General features: G+C 45.3%; 2 protein-coding genes across 4 annotated transcripts in view; both read right to left on the reverse strand.

Annotated features, from left to right (window-relative positions):
* The window catches only part of LOC102541657 (protein argonaute-3), a 96,188-nt gene extending 94,039 nt beyond the window's left edge, over positions 1 to 2,149 (reverse strand). The window contains exon 1 of the mRNA XM_006212689.4: positions 1,824 to 2,149. Coding sequence (XP_006212751.1) covers positions 1,824 to 1,842 — 19 coding nt within the window. The 5' untranslated portion in view covers positions 1,843 to 2,149. The remainder of the gene's footprint in view (positions 1 to 1,823) is intronic.
* Positions 2,150 to 8,307: 6,158 nt separating this feature from the next.
* The window catches only part of AGO1 (argonaute RISC component 1), a 33,940-nt gene continuing 27,350 nt past the window's right edge, over positions 8,308 to 14,897 (reverse strand). For all 3 annotated transcript variants that reach the window (XM_072974804.1, XM_072974803.1, XM_031684022.2), the window contains 4 exons: positions 14,592 to 14,726; positions 13,877 to 13,978; positions 13,350 to 13,549; positions 8,308 to 13,108 (listed from right to left, as the gene is read on the reverse strand). In XM_072974804.1, the coding sequence (XP_072830905.1) occupies positions 13,000 to 13,108; positions 13,350 to 13,549; positions 13,877 to 13,978; positions 14,592 to 14,726 (546 nt within the window). In that variant the 3' untranslated portion in view covers positions 8,308 to 12,999. The remainder of the gene's footprint in view (positions 13,109 to 13,349; positions 13,550 to 13,876; positions 13,979 to 14,591; positions 14,727 to 14,897) is intronic.

Here is a 14,897-nt window from a genome sequence, read left to right on the forward strand (position 1 = left end):
TTTTGTTTTTGATGACAATCTTGAGCCAAATTATACTTTATTTCATTATTAAATTAAAGTCAATCATGTCTAAACTGCACTGAAGAATAATTTTGTGCTTCAAGATGTCCAAGCATATGGTTGATAAGTCTAACTATACTTCCGCAGATGTGAAGACAGTTGAATGGGTATGTATTTCAGAAATGGCACATGTAAAAAAGAGGTAAAATTTATCTGTAGCTCAAGAATTCATAGGAGCATTTACTGAATTGTACTTGGCTAACTGGACTTGTTGGCTAGGTGGTTTGACTTCAGAACTATTTTCTAAGATGCTGTCCATATATTTGGGCATAATTTCGCATGAAAAACCCAAAAAAGAAAAAGAATAAAAAACTTTAAGAGTTAAAAAAAAAACTTTAAAATTTAAGATAATTAGTACAGTGTTTAACTTTCATGTTTGTTTTCCAGGCTCAACAAAAAGACACTAACGTAAAAAATCATATGTAGCCCCCAAATCATCACATTCCCTAAATAGTGTAGTAGAAAACTGAAAAACAAAGGACAGTTTCAGAAATATACAAATCAATGATAAACAAATGAGAGTCTAAAACTCTTCACAATCTAGACAAACTTTCCCTTTTTAAGAAGATACAAATAAGGCAAAAAAATGGAGCATGCAAGAGAAGTGGCAGAAATGGATTAGAGAAAATTCCATATAATAAAACTTGTAATAAATCCTTCTCAGTCCACCTCTACAATTTCTAAGTGCTTTCTGCATCTACTTAACAATTAGACTCCTTAACAATTAAAACTCCTCAACACAGTCAACAAAATTTTTATCATCATTATGTCTCTGGTTTCTTTCATCTAAGTTTTTGTTATCTCATATTTAGGTGCCTCTAGAATCGGCAAAATGAGATGTGAAATTCAGGAACTTGTGATACCATTAGTAACAAGACACCCCTCAGTATTTTAAAAATTAATTTATAAATTTGTGACAGGATGAAGCATATTTCCAAATTTAACATTAGCAAGTATGATCATTTGGAAAGCAAACCGTTATGTAATATCTACTTTATGTCCTTCAATTAATTACGGACGGTAAAGGGTGCTTTTTCTTAAGTACTGCCCATATTGCAATTTTTTCTCAAGACTGTCATTTTTTCCCAAGGAGAGAAGCAGTTTTCTTAAATTCCAAATTTCCAGGAATATGACAAACGATTCACTAGGGAACAGAAAATGGAAAATATATATATAGCCAGCAATATTAAGATCTACCTCCTCACATAAGCAGTGATCCAGGCTGATATGACATTTCCAAGATCGTCAGGAACTCTGTATCATACTGCCACAATCAGAAAAGAACCAGGGGATGGAAGAAATGCCATCTTGCATTTGATGTTGCACTAATACCTATTTCAAACTTAATTCTCATCTGTCGTCTCAATGTATCTTCACGAATACCTTACGAGATAAATAAGGGAGAGGGCTAGCCGCCCAGTGCCTCTACAGGACACACAACACGGTTAAAGGACACACACACCGTTACATCTTCAACTGGAATAACAAAAGCGATGGCAAACCCTTCTAGACTCCAGAAAAAAAGAGTTAACAGCGCCTAGAGAACCCCAAACTTCAATCCTTTGAGCAGCGTCCCCTCCCCGCAGTTTCGCCTACTCGGTGGCCCCGGGGAACTGCGGCGGGGCTGCGGGGCGGCGGAGGAGGGGCCGGGAGGAGAGGGGAGCCTCCCGGACCGCGCTCACCTCGCTCACCGGGGCCGGGGCGGAGGGAGCGACGATGCTCTGCGGATACCTCCACCGACCGGACCAGCAGCTCTGACTCACCTGCGGAGCCGATTTCCATTCATGGAGCTGGGGGCAGTGCTTCGAGCGAGAAGGGCGCCCGCCACTGAGGGCAAGGAGTCGGCGCAGGGGGGCGAAGCGGCGCGACAGAACCCTCACTCGGCCCCGAGGCGGGGTGGCGACGGCTTCTCAGCAACCGCACTCCTAAGGCTCTCGTCAGGAAGAGCGGCCGTGGGGAGGCAGCACGCGACTAGGAGAGAGGAAGAAGCGTGAGGCGAGAAGAGGACAGCTCCGTGCGGAACTTGCGTCGCCCGCGCCCGCTTACGCTCCCACTGCCTCTCCACGACTGCGGCGCCGCCGCCGACCTCCCTGGGGGCCGCCCCCGGAAGCCTGATGGCGTCAGTTCCGCCGCCCCGGCTCGCCCGACGTCTAAGCCTCGCCTCTCCGCCCAAGCCTTGCGGGCGCGACGTCGGTGCGGGCGCGGCCGGCGCGGAGGACGCAGGGGAGGTGTCGCGGAGCAGTCGCCCAGCCTGGGCGGAGCCTGGGGTGAGCGCGGCGGGGCGCGGCCGAGACCAGAGAGCCAGGACGGGTCCGCCCTCGCGCGGTCCTCCGCGGGGCGTGCCGGCCGGAGACAACCCCGAAGTACTGGACCCCTCCCGCCACCTTGGTGCGGGGCCGCGCCTGCCTGAGACGACGTCGCTGAAGGCGGCGTAGGTAACAGGGAGTGGAGCCTGGAGCGTGGCCGGCCTGAGGTGCTGGACCAAAACCTGCAGCTGTGACGGCCCCGGGCCGATATTGTCTCGGGGCGAGGCTCTCTTCTCCAGCCCTCCCGCCACGCCCCGTTTGGATGCCCCACGCGCCACCTACTCAACCCGCGGTCTAGTGTCCACCACCGAGGATCACTCTTAAGTCTGTAGAGTTGCTTTGACGACCATTTGGGGACGGGGGGGTTGGGGTGGGGATGTACAATATAACTTAGGGAAAGATTAAGAAACAGGACTTCACACAAATATCATATCGAATAATTTTCATGTTTAAAACTCTTCAATAACGCCTGGTCACACTAAGACCCAAACTCCATTACAGGGCCAAACCGTATGGTGTAAAGGGGCCCTGTCTTTCCCCTCAAAGAAGACTTCTCCCCGTTACTATGTTCCAGCTATACTCGTCTGCTTCTAATTCCTCCACCAGGCAAAGCGCTTCTCTTGGGTTTGGAGCCTCTCTACTTCTGGTTCCCTTGGCCAGGAACCCTCTGTTCTCTTTTCCGCACTCCTTCCCCTCTACTCTTCATACCTCAACTTAAGGACATCTCAGAGGCCCTTTCCAGACCTCCGATCAATGGTGAGGCACTCCTGTATACTATTACAGTATTTTCTTAGTAACCCTTATCCCAGTCAGCAGTTTTTACTAGTTTGCATCCCTCTCTCCCTCTAGAATGTAGGCTTTATAAGGTTATTAGGACCAGCACATTAGTATTTGTTGCCGTAAAGAAATGTGATACTTTTTTATTTAGGCCGAGGAATGATTCATGATTTCTCCCTATGTCCCTAAGCATCAGTAATGTTTAGAGTTTTAATAATCAAAAATACGTATTTTTTTTTAAAGCTTGGGACAAAGAGGAAAGGGGGAAAAATCCTATTTTTAGTTCCCCCCAATTATTGTGGGACTTTGGATCAGTCAATTGATCCTGACGGGGCTCAGTTTCCTCAGCTGTTGTGAAGTTAGGAAATGTACATAAAGCACAGAGAAAACCCTCCCTAGATGTTAATGAAGAAAAAAGGTATCTACTATAGTTACCTTTTTAAAGCGCTTATTAGATGCACCTACTGTAAACAGTAAATGGATGGGATTCAAATCCACACTGACTCTAATTCTGCTTCACTTCTTCCTTCCAATCATAAAACCCTCTTACTGAAAATGCCCTCCCCAATTTTAAGTATCAAATTAAATGTCACTAGATTAAACACTGTATCTTAAAAGTTATTTTCAACCCTTGACTATACACAATCCAAGCAGGTAGCAGCATTCGACAGGGGTAAATATCAAGGGCCTATCACACCCTCAACTGGTTCCCTAAATGACTGCAGGCTTCCTCAGTGTCTCCCAGATCAGGCATAGTGATGATGATGAACCCTGGAAGTGGGCCATCTTCTTCTTTGTTGAGATGGGTGAAGCAGGATTTGGACCTTCTACTTCAGTCCAATTTAGTAAATGTCAATGATGCCTTCCCATCTACTTCTGCTATCCAGAGACCTCCTCACCTATAAGCCCATGTGAATTGTAAAATCAGGAAGTAGGAAGGCAAAAGGTTTGAATGATTCTGCCAAAAGCAAAGTTGAAGGAGGCTCTCCCCTGATCACATGCAAACCCTATATTTGGATAACCTCACTTTCCACAAGTCTGCTCTTAAGGGCACAGAGCAGGGTCTTTTTGTATCTTAACTGTCATAGCCCCAGTGCCTAGAACAGTGTGAATGCTTGGCACATAGCAGCACTTCGTAAATATTTGTGGGGCAAGATGGATGGACAAATAGATAACTGGGCTTCAAGAATGGGGCTCAGGAAACAGGCTAAAACTCTGCCCTCATCCCTTGTGATACTGGTTGCTCTCAGAAGGGAAAACTATAAAAGAAAACAAATTTGGGGGGCAAGGAAATCTGTGTCCTCTGAAAGTGGCATTCCTAGGCTTCCTGTGCTAGATAAACATGACTGGATGAGAAAAGCAACTGGACAGAATCCTCTCCTCTTGCATGGATTGAAGTCAGCCAACATAACACTTGAAATATTTTCCTAGACCAGCATTTTTACACAGCAGAAAGCAAGCTACTTTATACTGCAGCACAATATATAATATACTGGCTTTAGGGACAGTCAGAGCTGTCACTGAAGGCCCTCTGCTACTATCTGTGACTCTAGGAAAGTCACTCTCTCTGAACATCACATTCCTCATCTGTAAAAACCAGAGTACCTACATTGAGCAGACACTGCTGGATGCCTACCCAAGAGCCCTTATCCTTTTCTTTCTTGCTTAGCAAACATGACTTGTCTTTCTAATCCACATGACTCATAGGATAACTCCTAATTAATCTAAGCCACTCAAGATGGATGATCTCATTTGCTTTGCCAATGGCAGAATAATGGGAAGATGATCCATTTCTAGCAAATGAGACAGGAGGCCAGACCTGCTGGGGCTTCCGGGGATTTCCTTTCTTTAAAATGAAATATTGGGAGAAATTAGTCCCTCTTCTCCTAGACACTGTTCTGTCAACATTTCCTTCCTGGAATTATAGTAGCCATGTTGGCATGCTGAGGTGAACAAGCATGAGGATAAATCAATATAAAGGACAGCAGAGCAAAAAGATCCAAGAGCCTGTTATCACTGAACCACTGAATTAACCAACCTTGGAGCCATATTAAATCAGGGCTTCCTGTCATGTGAAGGTTTCCGTATTTAAGCCAATTTCATTGGGTTTTGTTATATGCAATTGAAGGTAACTGATACACTACTTCACATGAATACCATGAAGATGCAACTAAATAATACAATGGATACTGTACAAAACACCTAACCAAATACTTCAAAGTACCCAAGCCCCTATTCGTTTTCCAGTTCACTTCCATTAACAACCCAGAGGCCTTTTCCAAAAACCTGGCTGGGAGCTCCCACTGCCTCTTTTCCAAGGAAAGTTCCTTGCCTCTAGAAGGTAGGGAAGAGGGACAGAGGACTCCTTAGAAAGGTCCTCAAAATTTCTTTGTCCCTAAAAGACACTGCCAAGAGGATAGTGGTGAAACCGCTGCAGTCTAGAACAAGAGGACAGTGTATTCCTTCAGGGTAAGCCACAATGGTCTAAAAACCTTGATATGGTATCCTGGGGAAGGCAGCAGTGGTACTTAAATGGAGAACTTCTAAATGCACCTCATCTCCAACAAGTCCACTTTTCAGCTCCCCCTTGACAACTACTACTTTAAAAGAGTGCTTCTGTCATGCTCTGTGCACCTTCTAAGCCTGCCAGGTTTCCTTAGCCAATAGACAAAAGAATAAATGTCTTGAAAGCTAGAAACAAAAAGGGAGAGATAATTTTCCAATTCAATGCTATTCAAGCAGTACAGACAAGTCTGAGGATAGCCCAGGCTCAGAACTTGAAAATATTCTTCTTTTTGCACTATAACCCTTTCCTTTAGCTACCAACCCCTAACTGCCATGTGATTCTGGGGTCTGTTAAGCCAAGTGATATCCAACAAACACCCAACCTCATCCTGCCCCAAAGCCACTTGATAGACAGGATGTGCTACAGTATATGATGCCAACTGACAGGGCAGAGGGAAGGAAGGCAGCTCAACCAATACTGAAAAAGGATGTCCAGGGGTGCCAGGATAAGCCTTAATTCAAACCTTGAGCTCCAGCACCAAACAAATCAGGCCGTGGGCTTCCACCATCTTTTCCTCTTGAATAGCAACCAACGTCCTGAAACCTATTTAACACCAATCATTTCTGAAACTGAAATTTATAGCAAAAATGTGCCGTAATGATCATCTTCCCATTCACCCTGCTAAACACTTTATTTCTGCTTCATTAAAGGTCATAAGTTTAAGTCTTGTTTCAACTGGGAAAAATCTCCCCCATGTTCCAATTTGCTCTTCAAGTTCAACCAACCTCACTAGTCCTTGCTGCTAAAAGGGAGCATGGGTCTGGCTGGCTTCCTTCTGAGAGAATCTGGCAGGTGGTAGCTACAGGTTATCTCTGAAATTTGAAAAGTTTACAACACTTGGCCCCCAGAGGACTGCTAGGCCCATATACATACATACTAGCTGCCACTGAAGATTTCTTACTGGGCCCTGTGCCAGAATCCTTTTCTGTGCACCTTCCCCCAATACACAGAAATAACAATGCTCTAGAAGCACCAGGGAGGAATGCCTGAACTTACATGCTTGACAACTACACCAACAGCTTAAGGTACAAAATCATAGAACCCCTGTGTTGGGATGAGAGTGAGAAAAGGTGACGATAATCTGGTTGTCTCTGCTTACCTCAAGATTCAGGAATGCTGAGTCCATCCTGTATACTCAATATCACTTCTTGATTCCCGCCTCTGTATTCATGAACCACAGATTTCTAGCTCATTTCAATTCTACTCACAAATATTGACCCCTTGATATATGCTATGGCTCTGAGATGACAAAAATGATTAGAATGTAGTTTCTGCTTCTAGGAGTTCACGGGCTCTGGGGAAAACAAGTCATGAAAGTAAATAGAGAAAGGTGCTAAGAGCTATCAAGTACACTGGAACACCATCTATGACACTGGTTAGGAACAAAATTAGGTTTGTTTATTTTATTCTTTTACAAGTATCTCCTGAGGATAGAAGGAAGCTGGAGGTGGAGGTGGTGGTGAACAACTTGGAAGTCCCAGTCTTAACGTTATTTAAGTTAGGTTTTTCCAATGTTCATTTTTAAGAAATATTGGAGAATGACCAATAGTTATAAGATCCCAAAGACGGGGTGGAGGATGGTAAACTACGTAGAAAAATACCCTCTTTTCAGTTTTCATGGTGAAAATCAGTTGTCATGATGTTAATAACATTTTTCTTGAATCCTATTCTACTCTCTTGACTAATCTCCCACCTCATTAAATCAAGCAAAAATATACAAGGTATTTACCAGTAATCTGACAGTCATTTTCCATTTTGCTTCCTCTCCTCATCCCTTAAACTGTGTTTCCTAGAGTTGCACACTAGGTTTCTCATGCTCTACTCTTTTTCTAAGCCAACTTGTTCACTCCAATGGCTTTAACTACCATTTATATGAATGTGAATCCCATGTCTATAACTGCAGTTTTGTAGTCTTCCCTGAGCACCAAAACATTGTGTTTACTGGAAACCTTAACCTTGTTGCCCCTTGGGAACCTAAAAGTTGAGTCTATACAAGGTTAATTGTATTTCTTCGCAAAATTCACCACCTTCCTTCTATTGCCTCCCCTTTCCCCTAATCTTGGCTAGAGGACTGTCCCAATACACTTACTTGCTCAAGCAGAGTGAGCATTAGCCTCTACTTCTCTCTTCCCGTTCCATCATTCACTGAGTCCAAATAAGTCTATCTCCTGAGCATCTATCAAGTCTGCCCTTTGCTATTTCATTGCTACTGACTTACAGCTTGTTCAGTCCCTCAATCGCTCTCTCTAAATGGTACCTGGGAACCATATGACCACTCACATCCCCCACCAAACTTTTTAAGCTCCTTAAGGAGCTATTTTCCTCATTTTTGAATTGTGCCTGCCTACTTCCCCACAATACTGTGGGATACAGTGCTTTGCATGTTTGTTGAATGAAGAATAAGTGGAGGCCCTATGAAATATGATTACATATGATCTGCAGTTTCAACACTCTGGAATTTGATTTACCCACTGTCCTCCTTTTAGTAAGTGATGGTTCTACTCTTATATCAATCTATTATTCTAATCTAAAACCTATCAGAGATATAATTCATCCCAAGAATTTTCTTTGCTAAGAAAAAAAGGAGAGAGACCGCACTTTAGAAATAGAAGCCACTGTTGTCTTTATAAAACACAGAATTGTGCTGCTGCTGCTTGCTTCAGAAGGAACTGTACATTACAGCTGCTGGGATAATTTTACAATGGACTGGACAAGGTACAGCTCAAAGCAGGACACAAACACAAGTCTCAAGGGGAAACAAATGCAAACAAGTACACAGCTGTGGGGTTCAAGGAACATTTCCCCATCCATGCTGGACTTGAGAGAGATAAAAAGTTTAGAAACTAAAGTGAAACCCAGAGTAGTCACACATGCCCACCAGATGGCTGCTAAGTGCAACATCACACACCAATCAGGCTGGACTGTGTGCACAGGAAAGTCATTTCATTTTTCCTTATTGCTACTACACCAGGGGACTCAGTGCATTCGACACATTGTCTTTACTTGCACAATCCTTGGAGGGTTTCCTATTTTCCTTTTTAAAGAAGGAAATCTGCCTTCCCCACATTATTCTGTTTTTTGTTTTGTTTTCTTTTCTTTTCTTTTGAGCTCATTCCCTCCATCCCCTTTCTTGGGCTCCCAAACAGCAGCTAGAGGTTCTAAGGAGTAGAGTAAGGGGAGAGCACCAACCTAGCCTCTCTCCCTGCCCAGGGAGAAGGTAAGTCCTAATAAATGGTGGGGGGAGGGAGGGAGAGAAAACCAGAGAATCCCTTCTCCCCAGTCTGCTTAGAAGGCCAAAGAGGAAACAGTGCCCTGCAAAACCCTGCCATGATCAGACTTTAAGAAGGAAGGCATCCCAGCTACCATCCTGGATTGGCCTAGGCCCAGTAAATATAAATAAAAATAACTTCCCCAATGTAGTTTCCAAAACAACATTTTAGTTAGTTTGAGATGACTTTCTACCCTGAAGGGGAAGGAACTTTCATCCTTCTTTATTACACATGATGCCAAGTCTAAAAACATTGTCCAGTCAGCCTTGCAGATATCCCCTGGGCCAGCTAAGAAGTCAAAGTGTCTCCGTGGCTGTCCATCTTGCTAGCCTCATTTACAGAATTCTGGACAAGAAAAAGAAAACTATCCAACAACATCATTGCTTAGCCAAAGAGGAGGCCAGAGAGGATCTACTGAATAGGAAAGAACCGGAACTTTTAAGGGAGGTGTCATACTTTTAGGTACCTTCTTCTTCAGCATTATTCTAAGCCTAAGTTCGCAGGAACAACAGCCCCAGGATTATCCCCAGTGGCTAGCAGTAGCACCTCAACCCCCAATGAGTCAGGCTAGACTGGAAAAGTGATCAATAAGATCAATGCCCTCCTTTCCCACATTTAAGCCACACTCTCTCCATTTTCTTCCTATCACTCTCTTCTTCCCCTATGTCCATCTCCTAACCCTCCAACTCCGGATGACCAAGTAGCTCAACTCTAGGACATCCTCAGAAAAGGGAGGCCCCAAGAAGAGAGAAATGAAACCAGATCTAGAAAAAGCAATGAGAGAAACCAACTCCAAAGAGTGGACAAGTGTGGAAGTTGCCAGAAGCCCTCCTGGTATCATGCTAGTTGGACAGGCCTTCTGCTAATGCCCTCATGTAAGTTGGAGGGCAGTACAGCCCAGGGTGGACATCACTGGGCCTGGGAAACAGATTCTTGGTCTCCTACAGCCAAGGAGCTAAGCCTGACCTTGCCAGCTAACGGTGGGATCATTGTAGCCATGCAGAGAATTCATTATCACATAGGCAGACAGGCCAGCCAGCAAGCTGAGTGAACAACAACAAAAAATAAATAAAATAAAAAATTAAAAGAGATCAGAGGAAGAGAGAAGGGGAAAAGGAAGGCAAAAAAGTGAAAGAAAGGGAGAAGAGACCTGTTTAAGAGGATGAGGCTGGGGTCCCCCCAGCAATTCCTCAAAGCTTAAGTAAGAAGCACCACTTTAACCAAATCCCAGAAAGCCAAAGCTTGCTGCCAACACCACTGCTCAATCTGCATGCACCACCTTTCAAACAAGAATAATCCTCAAGGTCATTTTTCAAGTTTCAAAGATTAAAAAAAAGAAGAAAAGAAAAGAAAGAAAATCACAGCAAGAAGTCATTTTCTTGCCATTGCCCAAGCTGTTTTTCTTGCTTTTATTTCCTAAATGGCATATACAATGCCAAAGGGCTAAAATACACATTTCAAGCCCCAGTTCAAAACCCAACTGGAGAGAGTGAGGCAAAGAGAGAAAAAAGAGAGAACACAAACTCGTTGCTGAGAGTAGGTGGCTACCACCAGCTCCCAATGGATATTTGCAAATGCTGGTGAATGACTGGATCCTCCAGGAATGCTGCCCTGATCCCAGCCCCAAAACACACCCAAGAAGAGAACATGCAGAGCCCACTGTCCCAAGAGAGCTCCCCTCCCCAAAGGGTGACTGAACACGAAGTAGACAGTGTATGAAGGCGATGGACAGGGCAGATGGAGTGTTGGCATCACTCTCTTTAGGCACTTGTGTAAGGAATGTAGGCTCTCCAGTGAGCTGCCTCCTCCCAGAGCCCTCCATTCTGTTCTTCAGCTGGGCTGTGCCCATGGGGCATCCCATACCAGTACAAAAGAAGTAAAGGAGGAGTTACTCAACAGTCCTGATGCCTTCTCCATAATCAATGTTTGTGCTACGTTTTGTGAAGTTGCTGAATGAAGTAGCCAACCAGAAAAGAACCTGGGATAGACTGTTTTGCATAGCAAATCTGGGTCTGTACAAGGGCTGCTGGGGAGGGGAAATGGTAGCTCTAACTGCACAGGCCCGTATTCAGACCGACCTTCCTCTGGCTGGCCTCTGAGCACAAGCTAGGTCTAAAGTGTCATGGCTTCATCACCAGATTAGGGCAAATCCAAGCCCAGGTTCCTCAAAAAGAGGAATTTCCACACTGAAGCTGAACTCCGCATCCCAAACAGTGGGACAGGAAAAAAATGAACAGTCAAGGAAAGAGGGAGCCTTGCTTCAAGGTCACAGGCACCAAGCTAGAACCCCCTACTTTTCCAGTTCTGCAAGACAGCCAAACCCCATCTCTACCCAGGGAGATGGAAAAAAAAAAAAAAAAAAAAAAGCCCATGCTACCCACTCACATGCCCTAGTGGGAAACCAGGAAAAATTCATTTGTGTAAACAGAAGCAATAGGGAGCAGCAAAATCCCCAGCCTATCCACAGGACACGCTGAAATCTGGGATGAGCCAAAGTGTCAGAAAACAGTCCAGAGGAAGGGAAGATGCATTTGCAGGAAAGAGTGCAGGGCAGTGCAGAAGAGGGAGCCTGTAGCAAGAAAAAGATATTATCTGCACAGAGGAAGGGTGGAGCCTGAGCCCCACCCTGGGGAGATAACCACCCCCTAACTAGCCAGGCCAAAGAACAAGTCAGGTATATAGTTCCTTCTGATGGCTCAATGTTTCTGGGATGTAAACTCATTGGGCATGGGAGGGATTTCCAGATTTTGGCAATAGACTCAAGTTATGGTATAAAAATAACATTTAGTTTTTGCTTTTTTCTTATTTTAGACCTAAGGATCGTTTGTTATAAGACACCCCAGTTAAGAAATATTGAAACGTAAAGAGACTTGACCATCAGGGAAAAAAAGAAACCAAGAGTGAGAAATGCTATGAAAGTAACTCCAGACCCAGGAATGGGAGACAGGAAGAAAGGAGACATAAGTGGAAAGGCCAGGGGCCAGTCATCTCAGCAGCTCTGAGACTTGTCAGGTCTGAAAGTGCAAATGTCAATGGATTTTAACCATCTTGAGGTCATGATCTTTTAAAAAGCTCAATGAATATGGAAGTCAATTCCTTCAAATGCAAAATAGCTGGCGCTCTGGCTGGAGGCTTGTTGGGTTAGGGGTATTTCATCCCCACCTACCTCCTCTCCCACCCCTCCCCGTCCCCCACCCAAAAGGTACAAAAGGTTGCAGTTCTGCAGCATTACCGTTACAGGGAAGGCACTGGTTACCCACCAGCAGGCGGAAGGAAGACAGGGTCATGTCACTTCGGAGCTAAGTGCCATAGTGCCTTAAGTCTTACTAGGGGCTGGTTGTCTGACAGGGAGGAGGTGTAAGGCGGGGTAGAAAAGGTGGAAAGAGAGGAATAGGGAAAGGGGAGTGACAGCTGGGGGAGGAGCAACCAAAACCATTAGCATTAAAAATCTTCCTACAAACTGGATTATCAACCAATTAAAACATCTAGTATCCTAAAATATTGATCTGGGTCTGGTTTCGTTTTTCTTCTTAAACAAATCTAGACCTTTTCTGATTAAGGCTCCTAAAATATTCTTCCCTCCTCCCACCCACTTTCTCAAGCCCCTCACTTTCCCATCTAAAGTATCAAACCCAAACCTACCAGCTTTTGTCCGCAGGGCTGCAGAGCCGACCTTACCAAGCTGTCAGGCATGAGTCTTTAGCACTGTGAGTCACATGAGACACCTGTGTGTATGGTGGGCACCGATGCTGCCCGTCTTGGTCCAGTGGGGTCAGGGCCAGATGTGACAAGATGGGGTGAGGGGTGGAGGACATGAGGTGAATATCAGAGATTTCTGGCTGGTGGTCTGGCTTACTGGCCCTGTTCCCCACTCTTTCATCCACTCTGTAGAAGGAAACAAGGCCTTCTGCATTTCTTCCTACCCCACCTCCCTCCTCCCTGCTTCCTCTGGATTTGGGCAGCACAGCTCTTGGGGCTTGGAAAGCTTTCTTCTATCCAGTGAGGTAACAGCGTTCTGCCTTCAAGCGAAGTACATGGTGCGCAGAGTATCCTGGTGAACCTGCACGGCTTTGGCCAGGGCCTGGGGATCCCGCCCATTGCTCTGCCCCGATATGTGGCTCCCTTCTCCACTGAAAAGGAAAGATGAAATAAGTCCTTCCTAGTGAATTGAGCTGCTACTAATCCCTCCCCCAACCCCTACAGTGCCAATTCCCATATTAACTTAAGAGAAAACCCCAACCCAGACTTGGGCAGACGAGCCCAAGGACACCAAATTGGACAACACTCATTTCCTCCTACCTAGGGAAAGTTGAGAGGGTCTGTCTGGTACCAGAGGCTGAAGCAAAAAGGAAGCCTGATCCCAGGCCTCACCTGTCATGCTCCTTGTCCACTAGGTGGTATCGTGCCCGGAAAGCCACCAAGCGAGCATAGTAGGCAGGTGCTGGGATTGAGACGGAGCGTGTGCATCGCACGTAAGTGTGGCACAGCTGGTACGTCAAGATCTGGAGCTCATCCGCTGTGAAACGGTTGTCATCCCAAAGGACATAGTAATGGGATGGTCGGCTGGTGCCCTGGGAAGATAGGAAGGTGAGTGGCCCCATGTTGGGCAGAGGGGATGGATGATGATAAGGAACAGGATCATTGTGAAGTGCACAGCTGTGTTGGAAGACCCACCCATGAACCAGGCAGACACAGTTACCTATGTCATAAAGCACTCATTTTATGGCAAACCTGCCTAAGACATTCAAATTGCACTTCTGTTCAAGTGCACCAAGGTTTTAGTGAGAGAATAATCCTGATCTGAATGCCACTCAGTAATGACTGATACATTCTAGAGGTTGTGGGGATGATCAACTAATCTTTGACCCACCAGAAACCCGAGGACATAGCCCAGCTACCTGGATGCCTGCGTGGCTGCACAGATAGAAGTCAAACTCAAATGGGTGGGTGATGTTGGTGTCCACAGTGGTCCCAGCTGGGATGTTACCACTCTTCCCAATCTGTATAGAGACAAAGACAACCAAGATCCCAAGACCTGCCTGGCCCTAAGTAGGGCCCCAACTCAATTCTAATCTGATTCCACCAGAACCCCAAGAGTAAAGTGGAAGTTGCTGTTCCCAGAGGGTACTACATCTTGAAATAATGGGCTTCTAAAGTCACACAGACCTGTGTTTAAGTGCTGCTTTCACCATTTACTAGCTGTGTGACTTTATCAAGTCATTTAACCTTTCTGAGGTTAAACTGGAGATAATAACAGTACCTACCTCACAGGGCTGCTGTGAGGAAGACGCCTTGTACAGTGTCTGGCACATAGAAGAAGTTCAATAAATGGTAGTTCCCTTTCCCTTCTCTGGGAGCTGGTCTATATATAGGGTCTATAGGCCAGGGAGCTAGGAGGAGGGAGATGAAGTATAAGGGAAGGAGGGGAGAAGGAGGAAACAAAAGGAAGGCAGTGGTAGAGGAAAGGCCACAAGAGCTGGGGGAAGAAAGGGGCCAGGGAGGATGGACAGGCAAAGGACTAATTTCCCAGATTTTATTTCAACAGTTTCTTCCATATTGAGAGAAGGGAGACAAGATGAGGGGTATAGGTGGCTTCCTCAATCCCTCACTCACTCGCTCATTCTTGTCAGCACAAAAAAGGCGGGTGTGATGGCGTTTCTGAACCACAATATAAGTGATCCCAGGCTGGTAGTCCTTTTCCAGTTTGATGCAGGCATCACGAATGGCCAGCAGCTCATAGTGGAGGATCTAGGCACAGGGTGAGGCAAAGAGACATACAGCTCCTCTTGAGTTCACACAACTTTCTGAACTAAGGGTTTGCCACTTGTAATAAGGCTTTTTGTTCAGTCTCCCTTAATAAGCTGATACCAACCATTAGAGACGATAAGACCCCTTCCTGCCCAAATCAGCCTTATATAG

The sequence above is a fragment of the Vicugna pacos genome, chromosome 13 (assembly GCF_048564905.1).
Source record: "Vicugna pacos chromosome 13, VicPac4, whole genome shotgun sequence".
NCBI classification, from domain to species: domain Eukaryota; kingdom Metazoa; phylum Chordata; class Mammalia; order Artiodactyla; family Camelidae; genus Vicugna; species Vicugna pacos.